A 16,770-nucleotide genomic window follows, 5' to 3' on the forward strand; every position below is an offset into this window, starting at 1 on the left:
ATAGCATAACGTTCGCACCATGGCGGGCAGTTCTCGGACTCAAGCTTGCCAATAGACCGACACAGTATTCCAGATCAGGGGTGGTTTAGACTCTGAGTGGGTTAGTGTGATTCTTCACTTGTTATTGCTGGGTTTGTGTTTTGCTGTTTACAGTGTTCACTTCCATTTTTTGTGCTCTGTATATTTCTATTTTTTTCCTTTCTACCTGTTGTGTAAGCTAAAGGGAGTAAATACAGGTATAAGGCTGGAGGAGCTTCATAGGTGGCTCTTTATGTAAAATGTTATTTTAAGTTCCCCAGTGATCTGTCCAACATGGATGTCTGGTGGGTACACACTATACAGATATATCTGCAGACCGAGTGATCTGCAGAGATATCTGTAGATACTGGCCATTCATACACACTTAACGGGCATCATCTGTGTCTGAACACAGGTCCCGGTGGCCGTGGGTGTGACCCGCTCCCCTCCCCGTGGCTGCTGCGTGTGTGCGGGTGGTCTGCAGGCTGCCCGTACACATTTGCCGATGGACAGATATGTCTGCACACATATCTATTAATCGGCCAATATATCTGTCAGTGTGTACCCAGCACAGCTGTGGCACTGATAAACGACTGTGACTTGCACTTGCAGTATTCAAAGCTATTTTGGCTCAATCTGTGTAGGAGCTTAGGGAGCTTGCTTACCACACAGGTGGTAAGAAGGAAACCATCACTCTAACATCTTTGCTGAATCTGCATGAGTAAACCCATGCACTGGAATTTCTGATCTAGGGGTCATCAACCTCATGGCTGAGTCAGTGCAGTGTCTGCGCCTCTTTAGAGAGGATTCTAGCGTACTCTTCAGGGGCTAAGTCCTGGAAGATCTAGCGGTCTACAGTGGTCCTGTTGTGGGAAGCATTTGATGATGAGTGCTCCTCACAAGTAGAGGGCGAGGTAGAAGAGAAATCATACATTAAAGATTCCTTGTGTTCTGAAGATGCTACAGAGTGGATGGTTTAGTGCAGACAGAGCAGCAAAAGCTGATCAGGAGTTTCAGGTTACACTAATTTTGTCTGTGGTGGATGCTCCCATTGTGTTTGTCTAAGGCCCCTACTATTCTGGTATTGAGTGCTGCTGCTCTTAAGAGAGTTCAGATAAGAAAATACAGACTGTTCCTGAGTGTACTGTATTCGCTGTAGGTAGTAGCTGGTATCTTTCAGAGACACCTTTCCTTTTAGTGCAGGTCAACAAATGGAAAAGTACAGTAGTCAGAGCAACTATTATGGGGTTTGCAATGTGGAAACACATCCGGGAGGCATCTGAATATCTATGGGATATGTCTTATTACTAGTTATTAGGGGCCCAGTTTTAGTTTCCATGATGTCGCTGAACTCTCTTACTATACACTTGAGAGGCATACTCATACTCCAAAGAAAATGTGAGTCCTTTGTCCTGATTCTGAGTCGGACGCAGCGGCATCCATGTATGTGTCTTTTTCCGCACCTTTATGCTAATACTGTTTACAGCTCTTCCTTGGTGTACATCTGTGCATATAAATGTGGAAGGACTAATATGCCCACTTTGAGCGTCTCCAGACACCACAATTGTGCTTGGTGTCTTTAGACAACACCATCGGTTACACCATCAAAACTTGCACCAGCCCATCTGAGTATGGCCTCCAATGTGAGGGATTCATTGTCTGTGTAAGTCAGCGACACGACTGCAGCATTCACATAACACACCCATAAGAGGGACCATCTCCATGCGTCTCAACAGCCACTGCCCAGGAACGACCAATACATTTTCAGTCCACTTCTCTGTGCATGCTTTTAAAATCACAAACACAATCAGAACACATGAACGGGGCAACTTAGATGCACTTGCAGTAAAAAACAAAAATTGCTCAACTACATCCAACATCGAGATAGTGTGTGACTCAGAATCAGGCCCCTTGCCTTTTCTAGATATTGTCTTATTCAGGCTGGAGCTGGTAGATTTGCCAAAGGCATAGTGCTGTTGTTTTTGATTATTTCACATTGCTGGATAAGGTAAGGTTCAGGTACACTGTCCCTAAAATAAAAGTCAGTGACTAAGCCTACAGGCCGCTGTCTCAATGATGGCTAGTTAACCTACCTGTTGACTGCCTGCTTCTCTTCCAGAATCAGTGGTTTGTTCCACTTCAGATTCATGGATGAGGTCCTAAGAATTTGGTATACATCATAAATATCCTCAGAACTTCACACAGAAGTTTTCTTACTACTGGTCTTCCTGTGGACTAGCAAAGTTCCAGACTTTGAGTGATGCCTCAGCGGGTCTAATCACTCCATTTCCAGAAGAACAGGGGGGGGATGTGGTTGTATTCAACCAGTTTGTGGTTAAAAAAAAAAAAAACAACAGTTACTTTTGACCCATTTTGAACCTTAGACCCTCAATACTTATGTTTGGGTGGTTCAAGTCGGAATTGTTGAGATCTGTTGCGTTCATGGTTTCCATGGACAAATAAAATGTGTAATACAGTAGTTGCAATTTAGTCCCAACATTTCCAGTTTTGGGATTTGCCATTTGGGTTAGAAACTCCTTGGGTATTTACAAAGATTATTATGAGTCGACACAGAAATCAGAGTTCCATGTTTGGAGTATGAAGCATTCATTACCATCTTGAGGGTTTGTGTCCGCAGCAGAAGGCTTTTGACAATATTAAGAGAAGTGCCAAATGCTCTAGTTCAAAGACCTCTTCTGTTGTAGGGAAAGCTTGTAAGGTTTCAGTCAGTTCTAGAGAAAGAGAGCATATCTGCACACTCCAATAGATGACGAGTTACGGTCTTATATAAGGCCCCATAGTAATTATCAACCAGTAGTGTTCAATTTATGGGGGTGCAGCCCTAGTCCAACTAAGTTAGACTATATTAAACAAAAAGAGACTAGGGGTTGTTAGAGATGGGCGCACATGTACAAAATCAATACATTAAAGCTTGACTTTTATTAGTTATTATGGTAAAACTTCCATTCACTGGGAATGGTATAGTGAAAAATAGAGGTAAAAAAATAATTAATTGAATTGATAAACAAACCTATAGATTAGTGTTTAAAGATAGAAAAATTTGAGCAAATAGTGTATAAAAAAGCAGGGTCCACCATTTCAATTTCCTTGTATTATGAAAGCAATGTACTATGTTGAATCGGAGCAAAATTATATGTAATATGCATATTCAATATATCTAATAACCTACATATACAGTGCCTTGCAAAAGTATTCACCCCCCCCCCTTGCATTTTTCATGTTTTGTTGCCTCACAACTTGAATTAAAATGGATTGTTTGAAGGTGTGCATAATTTCATGCACAGAACATGCCTACAACTGTGAAGTTGTGGATTTTTTTATATTGTGAATCAAACAACATTTAGGACAAAATAACAGAAAACTTCAGCATGCATAACTATTCAACCCCCTAAAGTAAGGACTTTGTCGAGCCACCTTTTGCAGCAATTACAGCTGCAAGTCGCTTTGGATAAGTCTCTATGAGCTTGCCACATCTTGCCCCTGGGATTTTTGCCCATTCCTCAAGGCAAAACTGCTCCAGCTCCTTCATGTTGGATGGTTTCTGCTTGTGAACAGCAATCTTCAAGTCTGACCACAGATTCTCAATTGGATTGAGATCTGGGCTTTGACTAGGCCATTCCAACACATTTAAATGTTTCCCCTTAAACCACTCAAGTGTTGCTTTAGCAGTATGCTTCGGGTCATTGTCCTGCTGGAAGGTGAACCTTCATCCCAGTCTCAAATCACAGGCAAACTGACACAGGTTTTGCTCGAGAATATCCCTGTATTTAGCACCATCCATCTTTCCCTCGACTTGAATCAGTTTCCCAGTCCCTGCTGCTGAAAAACATCCCCACAGCATGCTGCTGCCACTAACATGTTTCACTGTAGGGATGGTGTTTTTGGGGTGATGGGATGTGTTGGGCTTGCGCCAGACATAGCGTTTTCCTTGGTGGCCGAAAAGTTCAATTTTAGTCTCATCTGACCAGAGCACCTTCATCCATACATTTGGGGAGTCACCCACATGCCTTTTGGCAAACTCAAATCTTGTCTTCTTATTTTTATCACTAAGTAATGGCTTTTTTTCTGGCCACTCTTCCATAAAGCCCAGCTCTATGGAGTGTACAGCTTATTGTGGTCACATGCACAGATACACCAGTCTTTGCTGTGGAACTCTGCAGCTCCTTCAGGGTTACCTTTGGTCTCTGTGCTGCCTCTCTGATTAATGCCCTCCTTGCCCAGTCTGAGTTTTGGTGGGCAGCCCTCTCTTGGCAGGTTTGTTGTGGTACCATGTTCTTTCCATTTGATGATGATGGATTTGGGGGATCATCAAAGATTTGGATATTTTTTTTATAACCCAACCCAGAATTGTACTTCTCAAAACTTTGTCCCTGACTTGTTTGGAGAGCTCCTTGATCTTCCTGGTGTGATGCCTCTTGCTTAGTGGTGTTGCAGCCTCTGGGGCCTTTCAGAAAAAGTGTGTTTATGACAGATCATGTGACACTTAGATTTCATACAGGTGGACTTCATTTCACCAATTATGTTACTTCTGAAAGTAATTGGTTGCACCAGAACTTTTGAGGGGCTTCATAGCAAAGGGGGTGATTACATATGCACATGCCAATTTTCAGAATTGAATTTGTAAAGATTCTTTTTTATATATATTTTTCTCATTTCACTTCACCAAATTAGACTATTTTGTGCAGATCCATCACATAAAATTCAGATTAAAAAAATAAATAAATTACAGGTTGTAATGTAACAAAAAAGGTAAAAAGCCAAAGAGGGTGAATACTTTTGCAAGGCACTGTAAATGCTCCTTGTTGGTCATAGAGCTAAATTAATAAAGGAATTCACTAATATTGGTGGTAATAATATCACATCTACTTGAGTGGCTTGCGAAAACTTCAGCAATAATGTCCTCCTTTAATATAAGGCATAACTGCTTGTTCAATCCTTTAAAGGTCAGACAATCACATAACAATACTTATTATCTTTTGCAGTCTCATGTGTCACAATTTATTCACTTAATATAATACACATTGGTTTGTGAGTATAGAATAGCGTCACACTAATACTGCTGTATAATATCAGTTTTATTCTGACTGATCGATTCATATGAAGCTCACAGATCATTTTAAGCTGTGCTGCCAATAAATAATGTTGCTGCAATGTTAACATCATCCCTACTCAAGTAGTATTATTACCACACCATATATTTATAGTGTTATCACTTCTGAACTAGTACAAGCATGATATATCAATTTTTATAGGACAATGTGGAGGACCCACTTGAAAAGCCATCGTGCACGTTTCACTGTGTAAACAGCTTTATCAAGCCTAGATTGTACACTTTTCATAAAGGTACCTACAGAAGATGAAAGCGCTAGAGATTAGCATTAGAATAGCAAACCTCTCATACACATTTAATATTAGGTACTTGTGGAGTGAGATAATAAATATATATATATATATATATATGTATATATATAAGTTGGCAAAGAAAAAGTTAATTGCTGATGCCATTCTTCATTAGGTTATTATTAGCATACTGTTTACTGTACATTAATGTTAAGACATAGGAGGAGAGGACCATGCTGTGCTAATGCTAACACAATAACTTCTCGTCTGAAGGCTTTGTCGGCCATGGATGAGTTCAAGAGCTTAGATCGAGACATTGAAGGATCAGCCAAACGTTGGAAGAAGTTTGTGGAGTCAGAGTGTCCAGAGAAGGAAAAGTTCCCTCAGGAATGGAAGAGTAAGACGGCCCTGCAGAGGCTGTGCATGATGAGGGCAATACGTCCCGATCGGATGACTTATGCTGTCAGGTGAGATACGTGTAATGATGACTTGCTTCATGCTGCTGTAGGCACATTTTCCATAATATTGACTTGTCAAACATGAAATCTAAATTAGAAAACTTGATAATTCATCACAGATTGTTTGTTATATCTGTGATGCTCAATATTTGGTCTTCAGAAGATGTGATTTCCAGAATAACATATTGCTTATCTTAGAATAATGAGAAAACCACACAGTAAAGTTGGGTACACACTATACGATATATATCTGCAATGGATCGCAACAACAATTGTATAGTGTGTACACCAAATGCATTGTTTGCACACAAAATGGGACAATGCGACGAATGATGCGGTTCACTAACATTAATACTGTAACAATATATCATGTCGATGTATGGTGGATCGTGCAGTGTGTACGCGGGCATCATATATAGTTACATCTTATAGGCCGTCACAAGATCTCCGGATCATTCAGGTGCGTACTCAGCTTTACACACCACTGTGCTATTTACATATTGCATAGTAATGGAAAAGAGATAAAATACAGTTCAGCCTACATCTCCCATAAACTGTCAGTCCTTTTATACCAATTTACGCTGATGCCCCTGGTGCAATAAAATGTGGTGACTGGGTCAAACGTCATACAATCACACTTGTAATAACAAGCATTTTTAGCTATCAAGGAGCTTCCTCCACACTGGTCATATTAGATACAGCACATACTGTATGTTTAATGTAGTTACGTCCTTTTTTTTTTTTTAAATATGTCCTAAACACATAATGTATACAGTAGTTGTGACCTAATATAGATAATATATAATAATCTCTACATTTAGAATATCTTCAACGGATAAAAGTGTCTTTCTACCTGTAAAGGAACCTACTGAAATTTGTAGTGATACCTGTTGTATAGTATGGCAGAAATACATTAAAAGCAGCGGAATTACAGTACAACTATCATGAGAGTAGAAAGGTAATCATGGAAATCGGAATTGCTGATTTTCTATTTTCTATTAATAAACATCCCCCATCCTGTTCTGCTACCAGTAAGGGAGGGTCATTTATGTGAAGTCTGGCTCGCAGGATAAAGTCTGCAGTAGAGCGAACATGTATGGATAGGCAAGGCTGCAGCTGATCAGAGGAGCTGGCAGCCTCTAGACAAGATGTTTTTCCAAGTACGCAGCTGATTACTTGGGAGGTTGTAATTAAACAGATAGGGAAGCTCAGTAAAAATATCCTCCTAATTGGCTTTGTCCATCTCCAGAGAGGCCTCCCATGCCCAGACACAGCTGTAGAAGTACCAATACTAATCCTACTGTAACTCTCCCATCACTGCTCTCTGCATACAACCCCTTCATTCCCAAACAGTTCAGAGAAATACACAGTAACTTTCATTTACCTTTTTATTGCTGGATTCCAGTCAAGACTCAACTTATTTTCTTTTTAGAAACTTTTTTTTTACAAGACAATTAGATGTTTAAAGCCATGAAAGGTCAGTTATAAATATAAATATGCAAATGTTTTTTTTCCCGTAATATCAGGCATCTATATGAATAAAGGCAGTCCTTTTACAGGGAAGTACATGGACTTGCAGGCCAAGATTAAGGTTCAAAATCTTCCATCTCCTGGGATGATTGGACAGAATGTGATCTTTGCCTGAATGACCTACTTATGTAACCACTTATAAAAATGAGTTTTCATTTTGGTTCAATTTGAGATCAAAAGGAAGCAAATGTATGTTTAGTGGTCATTCCTCTATTTGAGCTGGTGTATTATGAAAAGTTGACAATCTAAATGTCGACACCAGAAAGTCGACATGTTCTAAATGAACAGTGGTTGAAATGGTTAAAATGTCAATATTTTCATGGTGCCTACATTTAACATGACAGTTTTTTTTGCATACAGTAGTTCAGCCATCCCCTAAAAACAACACAAAAATGTATTTTCAACACTGTGGTGTCGATGTTATGAACATGTCGACATTGTAACCTTGTCGGCATGTGTGAATTTAAAAAAATGTTTGTGTCGACATTCTGACCAGATACATCAGCCACATCTATGGAGTGTGCTGCTGCAGTCAACCAGTCTGCTAATATTGAACTGGCATGGGTGACAGATGCCACCCTGTCCCTCATCCAACACACCCTTACTAGAGTGATTTGTTACTTGTGCATCTGCCCCTAAGTAAGCAGCAGATCTACAAGTCCTATGATATTCAGTCCAGATTCTACTGAGATTGCTAGAATTATGAACATTTTGAGTTGCTAAATCCACACTAAAATCTAACTTTACAATAAAATATGAATTTCTTCAAGGGACTTTGTGGAAGAAAAATTAGGCAGTAAATATGTTGTGGGAAGGTCCTTGGACTTTGCAGCATCCTACGAGGAGTCTGGGCCAGCTACACCTATGTTCTTCATCTTGTCTCCAGGTGTGGATCCTCTGAAAGATGTTGAGAAACAAGGTAACTGTATTAATTTGTCACTTGTCATTGACATATTAATATATTGTCTATGATTTCAATCTGTCCAACTATCTGTCGTCTTGTCTATACTTCTACCTACACATGGCTTTATTCAACATATAATTTGCCATTATTCACCATGGATGGTCAATTAGATAAATCATTACCATAGCTTTTCCATTATAAAACAAAAGTTCTAGTCTGTTTTGTATGTTCTGCGACTTAAATATTGACATTTCACAGACTATCACAACATGCCACAGTCCACTTCATCTGTATGTCTGTCCAACTATCTATCCATCTTATCTTTAGCTATCTATACCCTTGGCTGCCCATCTATCAGTTTACTAAACTGTCTATTTATCTGTCAACTGATGTTTCTCTACAGACAAACAGATCATTGTACAATCTTTGCAAGTGCCTGTGTGTAAATACAGTTGTCAGTCTATACGTCCACTCTACCCACTAGTTAGTCACAAACTGGGCTATAGGCCAAGTACATATAAACTGAAGATAACTGCTAACTACTGATTCCATTATTACTATGAAAATATACTTCTGACATCAATTTTGTTTTTTTCAGGGAGAAAGCTGGGTTATACATTCGACAATCAGAATCTCCATAATGTGTCTCTGGGGCAAGGGCAGGAGATTGTGGCTGAGCAAGCTCTAGATCTGGCAGCAAGAGAAGGACACTGGGTTATCCTGCAGGTATAGACCTCTGTACTTCTTACATCTAGGGGTAAATTTACTGAAGTGAGTTTTAGAAGTGATGTTGCCCATCGCAACCAATCAGATTCTACTTAACATTTAACTAGCACCTCCTAGAAGATAATAGCTAGAATCTGATTGGTTGCTATGGTCAATATCACTTTTAAAACTCACTTCTAAAAACTCTCACTTTAGTAAATATAGCCCCTACTGTAGTGTAAATTCGTTTCACTCGGTGCATTCTGCTTCACTCAAAATCTCCATACTGAAATATTTCCCAGTTCCATTAATATTTGGCCTGACCATTAAACAAGACATAATCTTATCCCATTTACATAGGTAATTCAGTTCTAATAAAAGTAGCCAGAGGAATGCCAGAATTTATTAAGATGTACTATTATGATTGGCCAAGTGTCATTTATATGTGACAGCTGCTCCCTGAACCCAGATGTTACACTTTAGTTATTTAGTACATAGATCAGATGGATGTGATCTGTATCTGTCAGTCTGCCTTTCCAATGTGATGCATGAAAACCGCTAAAATAGTTGCGTGCCTATGTTTTACGACAACCCTACTGCTTGTCTAACTGATCCAAAATCAGATATTATCCTTGCATAGAACCTAGTGTTTGAGAGCCCCTGGTAGCTGCTCAATAAAGAGACATGATAGTACACCTACTAGAATGAAAGTTTGCCTAGATGACCTGACATGAACTAACCAAGGTGCACATCTCTTCTTAACTCAGGAGATGCTTCCACAACTGGAATTGCACCTTCAGTAGGAGCATGTCCAATTGCAGATGTAATTTTGAAAAACCTTGTGACTGCAAGGTTTTTCCTATCCAATCGGGTGCGTGATTTTTATTGTTTCACATGGTGCTCACATTTTTTGGGGGGAACCTCTTGACCAAGTCCAATTTTTCCTTAAGTCATTAGTTTAAGGAAAAATTGTCGGGACTTGCTTAAGGACCCCTTGGACTGCCTCCCCCATGACTAATTAAGCATTTGGACAATAATACTCACCCTCAGCAGCGCTGTCTTCCCCCTTCACTTCCCCGACTCAAATCTTTTGCCTCCGTCTTCTCCAGCAGTGCGTGACCCGCCAGTATGTGCGTGTCCCCTGTGTGTGTGTGTGTGTGAGGGGTGTCCTTTGTGTGTAAGATACCCTGTCAGTAGTGTGTGTGTGTCCTGTGTGTGTGGGAGGTAAGCGTTGGAACACAGGTGACTGTAGGCCATATATTACCGCATCTCCTCCCGAGGGATATTGCTCGCAAATAAATCAGCAACCAAATTTTTTTCAATTGAATATCGCGGGTATCAGGAGCATGCATACCTTCGATAATTCAAAATTAGCCATAAGGTCAGCAAGTTTTTTTGCGGGCAAAATCCTGCCCCAAATTGGATATGCCCCTAGGTGTGCAGACAGGCGGAAATATCTGGAGAGGTGAAATATACTGTAAGTGTAAATGCCCGATCAGCCTTCTACATCACCACCCCTTTCATTACGTAAAACATTTTATTTTTCTCCCCTAAATTACTGTTCTGTTATAATGAATTTAAGACATACATAAGACTAGAAACTTAGGGGATATCAGGTTGCCCTTCTGCTCTCACATCCTATTGCATAATGGAAATGGCCATGCACCTTACTGGGCAGTAAAGAATGTTCCTAAAACCAACAAACTCTTCACAAGCTCACTCTGCAAAAGGAAATCTAATTTTTGCACTTTTCTGCAAAACTAAAGCTGGGTACACACTAAACAATGTGTGTACCCAGCGATGTTGCCGCCGATCTCAGGGCCAACATATCGGGTGGTCTGTACACACTAGACGATCTGGTGCCTGACCGCACAATATGCTGCCCCCCGCATAGCGCTGCATAGGATCGTCAGCCGCATAGCCTGATCTTACATGCTGCACATAAAATCAGGCTGATGACCCCACTCGAGTGCGTACTATAAAATGTAGTGCATACACACTACACATTTTTATCGATCTGTCGTACCGATGTGTAGGAATCAGCCAAATCGTTAAAGGTAGTGTGTAGAGGCCATAAGTGCACTTGTTTGCCTTTTTTGTTACTTTACTATTACTAATATTGTTGTTGCTGATTTCTAAGGTATGTCAGTGCTATACAATGGGTAAAACAGCATACATTAAATAGGGAGCATATAGATGTAAACAGATAGGTTAGGGAGGGTCCTGCTCATGAGATTCCTTGCAGTCTAGTGAACTTTGGGCCTGATTCAGAGATGTACGTTCATCTGAGGGTGAACGCACATCTCTGATGGTTAGGGGCCTGCGCAGGACCCGTTCTCACGCTCGCAGACTCTCCATGATTGAAATGCTGCAGCATTTGGGGGGCATGTCTGATCACCATTCCTGGAAATAGGGGCGTGTCACCTACATTTTCCGGGAGGGACGAGGTCAGGGTCTGCTTCGGCGGATGCAGATTCCTGGCCTCTAGCGTTACCAGGCACCGGCCAGGCTGCAGGGAGCTTCAGCTCCCACAGTCTGACCAAAGGAGCAACAATCGCGACCATCGGTCGCAATGATGATCCCAGCCTGCGACGTCTGTTGCATTGCAGGGATCGCAAATGCAGCAAGGTGTCTGACACCACCTTCTGCATTTGCATCTGAGATGGATTGATTTGCACAGCAGCTTGTGTGCATCTCTGCAAATCCGTCCATCTCTGAAACAAGCCCTTTGTAAGGAATTATCTCATTCTGCCCAATTCCTCCCCTGTCTTTGTAAACCTGTCCCCTTACAAAGGCTGCCATCTTGCTCTGCATAAGGATGCTCTTTTTGTGAAAATCTTGGTGCATTTACTCAAATAAAACCACATAGTGGTTCCATAGCTGATTTTGCACCATGCAATATGTGATTAGTACATCATCTCCAATGTTTATGCAAATATAAATGTTGTAGATGTGCATGATGTATTTGTAGAGAAGTTATGTAAATCATACATTGAAAATAAAGCATGCGCTGTTGTCTCAAACTGAAATACACTTTTTATGGTCGTTTTAGGCTCTTGGTAAAGGGAGGAATAACATATATTTCTCATTTTAACTGCAATCAGCATCTATTAGCTAAAATGCCACTTCTGTTGTGCAGGAATCCAGTTAATTTAATCCTGGAGTCTCTTAATTTTCATACATTGTTGCTTCACTGAGTTACAATCAGTTTGTAATTTGAGAAACTGAGATTTATTTTACTTAAGACTTTGAGCAGCATCACTGCAAACGGGCCAGGAGCAGTTCCTCTATTGCACAGGCATGGTCCTCAATATAAGTATACGTTTATGAAATAACCTTTAAAATAAATTTCACATTTTAAAGATATAAGGGAAATACATTACATTACATATACAGGAATATTCTTACATACATCCTGGAATATTTTATCAAAATAAGTTTTATTAAGAAACTAATCTCAAACAAAAAAATGGCAGCTGCTCAATCAATCTGGTAGTACTTTTTTCAGCTGCATGAAAGGGAGGGGTCATACCAAGTAGAAAAGAGAGGGGGGTTCAACCCCCTATTGTTTCTCAGCACACTGAATTATACTAGCAACAATATATGAACACTATATGGTAATAGAATTTCAGAGATATTAGTTGCATGCATTTGCAAATACATGGGATGCTGCTAGGCCTCGTCAAGGCTTCTCTGTCACTAGCAGTCCCTACACTAAACGGTTCACGTCCGGGGCGCAGAGCACCCCAAAATAACGTCCAGCCCAGGACCCCCCCCAGGGCATCACACGAAAAATGGAAAAAGAGTGACAGTGCAGTGTAAAATATAGAAGTGTGCAAGTAATTACTAAGTGTTAAAATATATGTGAAAAATTACATGAATAATAAACAAACATAAAAAGGTGATGTGAAAAGTAACTATGTGTATTAAGTGGTGATGCCCTCAGGAGGCCCAGCCAGAGCAGCCTCGGAGGCCGTACGCCCAAACGCTCACCCCAGTTTGTAAACTAATCTGTTTACAAACTGTAAGCACAGTTAACTGTAATTTATATTATTCTAGTTGATGTCACAATTAGAAAATAATGGCATTCAATATTAAAACAGTTAAAATGTTGAAAATATGTTACCACATTTTGTGGATTATAAAGCTGATCATAGTTATGTTACTAGTACCAATGATCTTGGACTGCATCCTTGTGGTCTCAGAATTGCAAAATTTGACTTTACTTACTATCTTTATAATCTAAAGGAAATCTATATGATAGAAGAGCATATAATGAGTGTGTCGGCAAATTTCCTTCTGAACTGTATATCATGTAGCAGTCAAACTTCATACTGACGTATCTACGGTGTTGTGACAGAACATTCATCTAGTGGCCAAGTGGCTGGGCACCCTGGAGAAGAAGCTGGAACTTCACAGTGAAGGGAGTAACCCGAATTTCCGAGTGTTTATCAGTGCTGAGCCTGCAGGTTCACCTGAAGGCCACATCATTCCCCAGGGTATCCTAGAGAATTCAATCAAAATCACCAATGAACCACCAACTGGCATGCATGCAAACCTGCATAAAGCCTTGGATAATTTTAACCAGGTAATACGTATTTCTTGGAAAGCAGTTTTCATAATTTATGGAATGTTAACACACGTATTGTCCCAATTAAAGTGTGTGTAAAGAGTAAGTTTACTGCAGTATACCCAGTAATTCATCTGAGGCAACATACCATTGCAGCAAGCCAAAGTTGATTTTTAAATAAATCCGAGCTGATCTATTATCACATTTGTACAGATTATAGGTATATCAGGGCATGAAAATATACTTCATTAAAAATTTAACTGGGCTGCTATTCTGAAAGCACTTCTGTTATCCTGTAGCACAGTGGTTCTCAAACTCGGTCCTCAGGACCCCACACAGTTCACGTTTTCCAGGTCACCCAGCCAGTGCACACGTGTACTCATTACTCACTGACACATTTTAAAAGAACCACAGGTGGAGCTAATTATCTTATTTGTGATTCTGTGAGGAGATCTGGAAAACATGCACTGTTTGGGGTCCTGAGGACAGAGTTTGAGAACCTATGCTGTAGCATTTGACACCCACAGAAGGGGGTAGGGACCAATGGAATATCAAAGGATATTAAATGTCGAGCATGTGGAAGGTTTTCCATTAGTATGTAAATCACTGATCGTTTCCAATGAGTACAACAGCAATTACCTGTGCAGACCAGGTTCCCCGGGTAGAGGAGATTGGTAAACACAAAGCCTTTGTCCATATTTGCATAGAGATTACTTGGAGATGCTCTTACCCCTTTTACACCAGAGCTAAAACCCGGGTTATTGCAGGGTTAACCCGGGTAGCTAGAAAGGGGGGCCCTAGACTGCACACCCTGAATATATATATATAATGGGAGGTGCTACCTGTGGAGACTATTGTTGCAAACAATTTTGGAGTTGTGCACTTGTACTTTCTTTTCTTGTGTTTGCAACAATAGTCTCCACAGGTAGCACCTCCCATTATATATATATTCAAGGTGTGCAGTCTAGGGCCCCCCTTTCTATATATTCTATTTAGTGTGCTCCCATGCACACATGAAGGTTTGAAACGCCTTCAGCCTAGATTAGCACCCCACCCCATTGGTTTTAAGCAGGGATTCTGGCATTTTGACTGCACCTTAGTAAAAGGCACAATCCTAGGTAAGTACTAAAAATTTTTATACTGCAGTGCAGCTATGGGTTGATTTTTGGGGCATGGGTCCCCTGGATTGCTTTGGTTGGGCTGCTTCAGGGCATCGCATTATAAACACATTTTCCTTTTTGCACTTTTAGCACCTTTATTGTTTGTTTAATATATATATGTATTTTTCACCTTCTTATATATGCAGCAGTTGCTGCTCTTATCGATCTTACACTTTCTTACACTTCACCTTCTCTCATTAGAGTGATGCCCTGGGGTGGCTCAGCTGGGCCTGTTTGGGGGTGTCCTGTGCTCTTGATTTCAACCCCAGTAGGTTAGGGACCTACCCTCAGAGGTTACCTGGGCGCGGTGGGTAGGCCCATAACCATGGCCATGATCATACTAAAACCTCTATGTATTGCAAAATTCTATTGCATAATGTATTCTGTATAATTAGTAATGTTGGAGTTGTGCACTTGTACTTTCTTTTCTTGTGTTAACCCGGGTAGCTCCTTGGTGTAAAAGGGGACAGTGTTGGATTTCCGGGTTGAGTGACCCGGCAATCCAACCCAGGTAACTTGCAGGGTTTAACACAGGAATAACCTGTGAAACCCTGCAGTGTAAACGGCACAATCCGGGTTACGATGGCCTGGAGCACGCCGCATCCCGGCTGGATTCAGTGGTGCTTGGAGATGATGTCTAACACTAAGTCTCCCCGGGAGACCCTAAACCTCACCCTACCCAAACACCGCCCCTCCCCCGTGGCTATCCGCTCCCGACGCCCGGCTTACCTACGATCGGTATGCGGTCGGGATTTCGGCATGTGACTAATGATAGGCGTCGGTATTTAGACACCTATCATTAGTCCCATGCCGGGATTTCACTGTTGGGAAGCCAGCGGTTGGCATTTCGACCGCCGGCTTCCTGACTACATACCCACTGAGGGGGTTCTTGACATAATTGATACGTTTAAACTGAAACAATACAAAGTTTGATCATTGTACATCTGTGGAAGGTGGGAGGAGCCAACAAAAGGTATTGCTTTTTTGCTTAGACTTATAGATGTGATAATAAATCAGCTCTGATGAGCACAAAGAAATATTAAATTTACTGTCTGCAATGGTGTTTTGCCTCAATTCAACAACCAAATTTACTGCAGCGTGTCTACAATAAGAGGAAGCCGTTTATTTGTGAGCACCACCAATTCCTAAAGTAAGATTATGAGTATTTTCTCCACATCTAATAAAGTGTAAGTTCAGGCATCCAATTGACACCAGCCCCTGCATTAGAGAACAGGAAATAATGGAACAGTTTTTGGTTTGAATAGTGTGCAGCCCAGTATGAGTATGGGTGGTATTGTAAATATATAGATCTATAATAAATTTGTTACACTTGCTTGTTATATGTGCGTACCTCTATGGATGCAAGAAATAGGATATACCCCAATGGATTATGACAACACTCCATTTACAATTTTTCCACTCCAGATGCTCTAGATCTACACATGCCAGTATGCCCTGCAACAGCTTTAACATGCCCTAACAACAAAACTGTGTCAGGACATGCTGGGATATGTAGTTCCACAGCAGCTGGTGTGTCACTGATTGCCTTCCCCTGAACTAGAATATTGTTGGGAATTTATCATGCCTTCTAAAGAGTAGAGAAGTGTTGCTATGGGCAAATTAGCTTCTCCCTTTATAAAATGTACATGCTAGTTAGAAACAGCTATGGGCAACTTCTCCACTCTTTAGAAGGTTTGTAAAGTGTAGCTCCTGTTGCTGACAAAGCTCTTTGTGTATGCATTACTTGTACATATACAGTTGAAGCATTATCCCAAAATATCCCAGATGATTTTGCTTGCCCTGAGCTATATTCATCCAGTTTACTCTGAGAGTGTGCCTAGCAAATGGTACCAGAGACATATCAGTCTAATGTCCTATGCACTAAGCTGATTTCTTTTCACAGGATCTTGGGAATACTAATGCTGTCTGCTTAACCTCAAAACGACAGAATCCCCACTGCATTATGGGAAGTCACAATGAGATAAAATTATAAGTAGGCACTATCTGAGGCTAATGCATTAGCAGATTTTATAAATGCATTAAAAGACAAGGTTGTAACAGTAC

At 40.7% G+C, this 16,770-nt stretch overlaps 1 protein-coding gene across 1 annotated transcript in view; it reads left to right on the top strand.

The window, feature by feature from the left end:
* The window catches only part of DNAH9 (dynein axonemal heavy chain 9), a 319,894-nt gene that overhangs the window by 273,516 nt on the left and 29,608 nt on the right, over positions 1–16,770 (top strand). The window contains exons 60-63 of the mRNA XM_088468617.1: positions 5,653–5,846; positions 8,138–8,286; positions 8,870–8,997; positions 13,337–13,564. Coding sequence (XP_088324743.1) covers positions 5,653–5,846; positions 8,138–8,286; positions 8,870–8,997; positions 13,337–13,564 — 699 coding nt within the window. The remainder of the gene's footprint in view (positions 1–5,652; positions 5,847–8,137; positions 8,287–8,869; positions 8,998–13,336; positions 13,565–16,770) is intronic.

The sequence above is a fragment of the Taudactylus pleione genome, unplaced genomic scaffold (assembly GCF_031769625.1).
Source record: "Taudactylus pleione unplaced genomic scaffold, aTauple2 ptg000012l, whole genome shotgun sequence".
Taxonomy (NCBI): domain Eukaryota; kingdom Metazoa; phylum Chordata; class Amphibia; order Anura; family Myobatrachidae; genus Taudactylus; species Taudactylus pleione.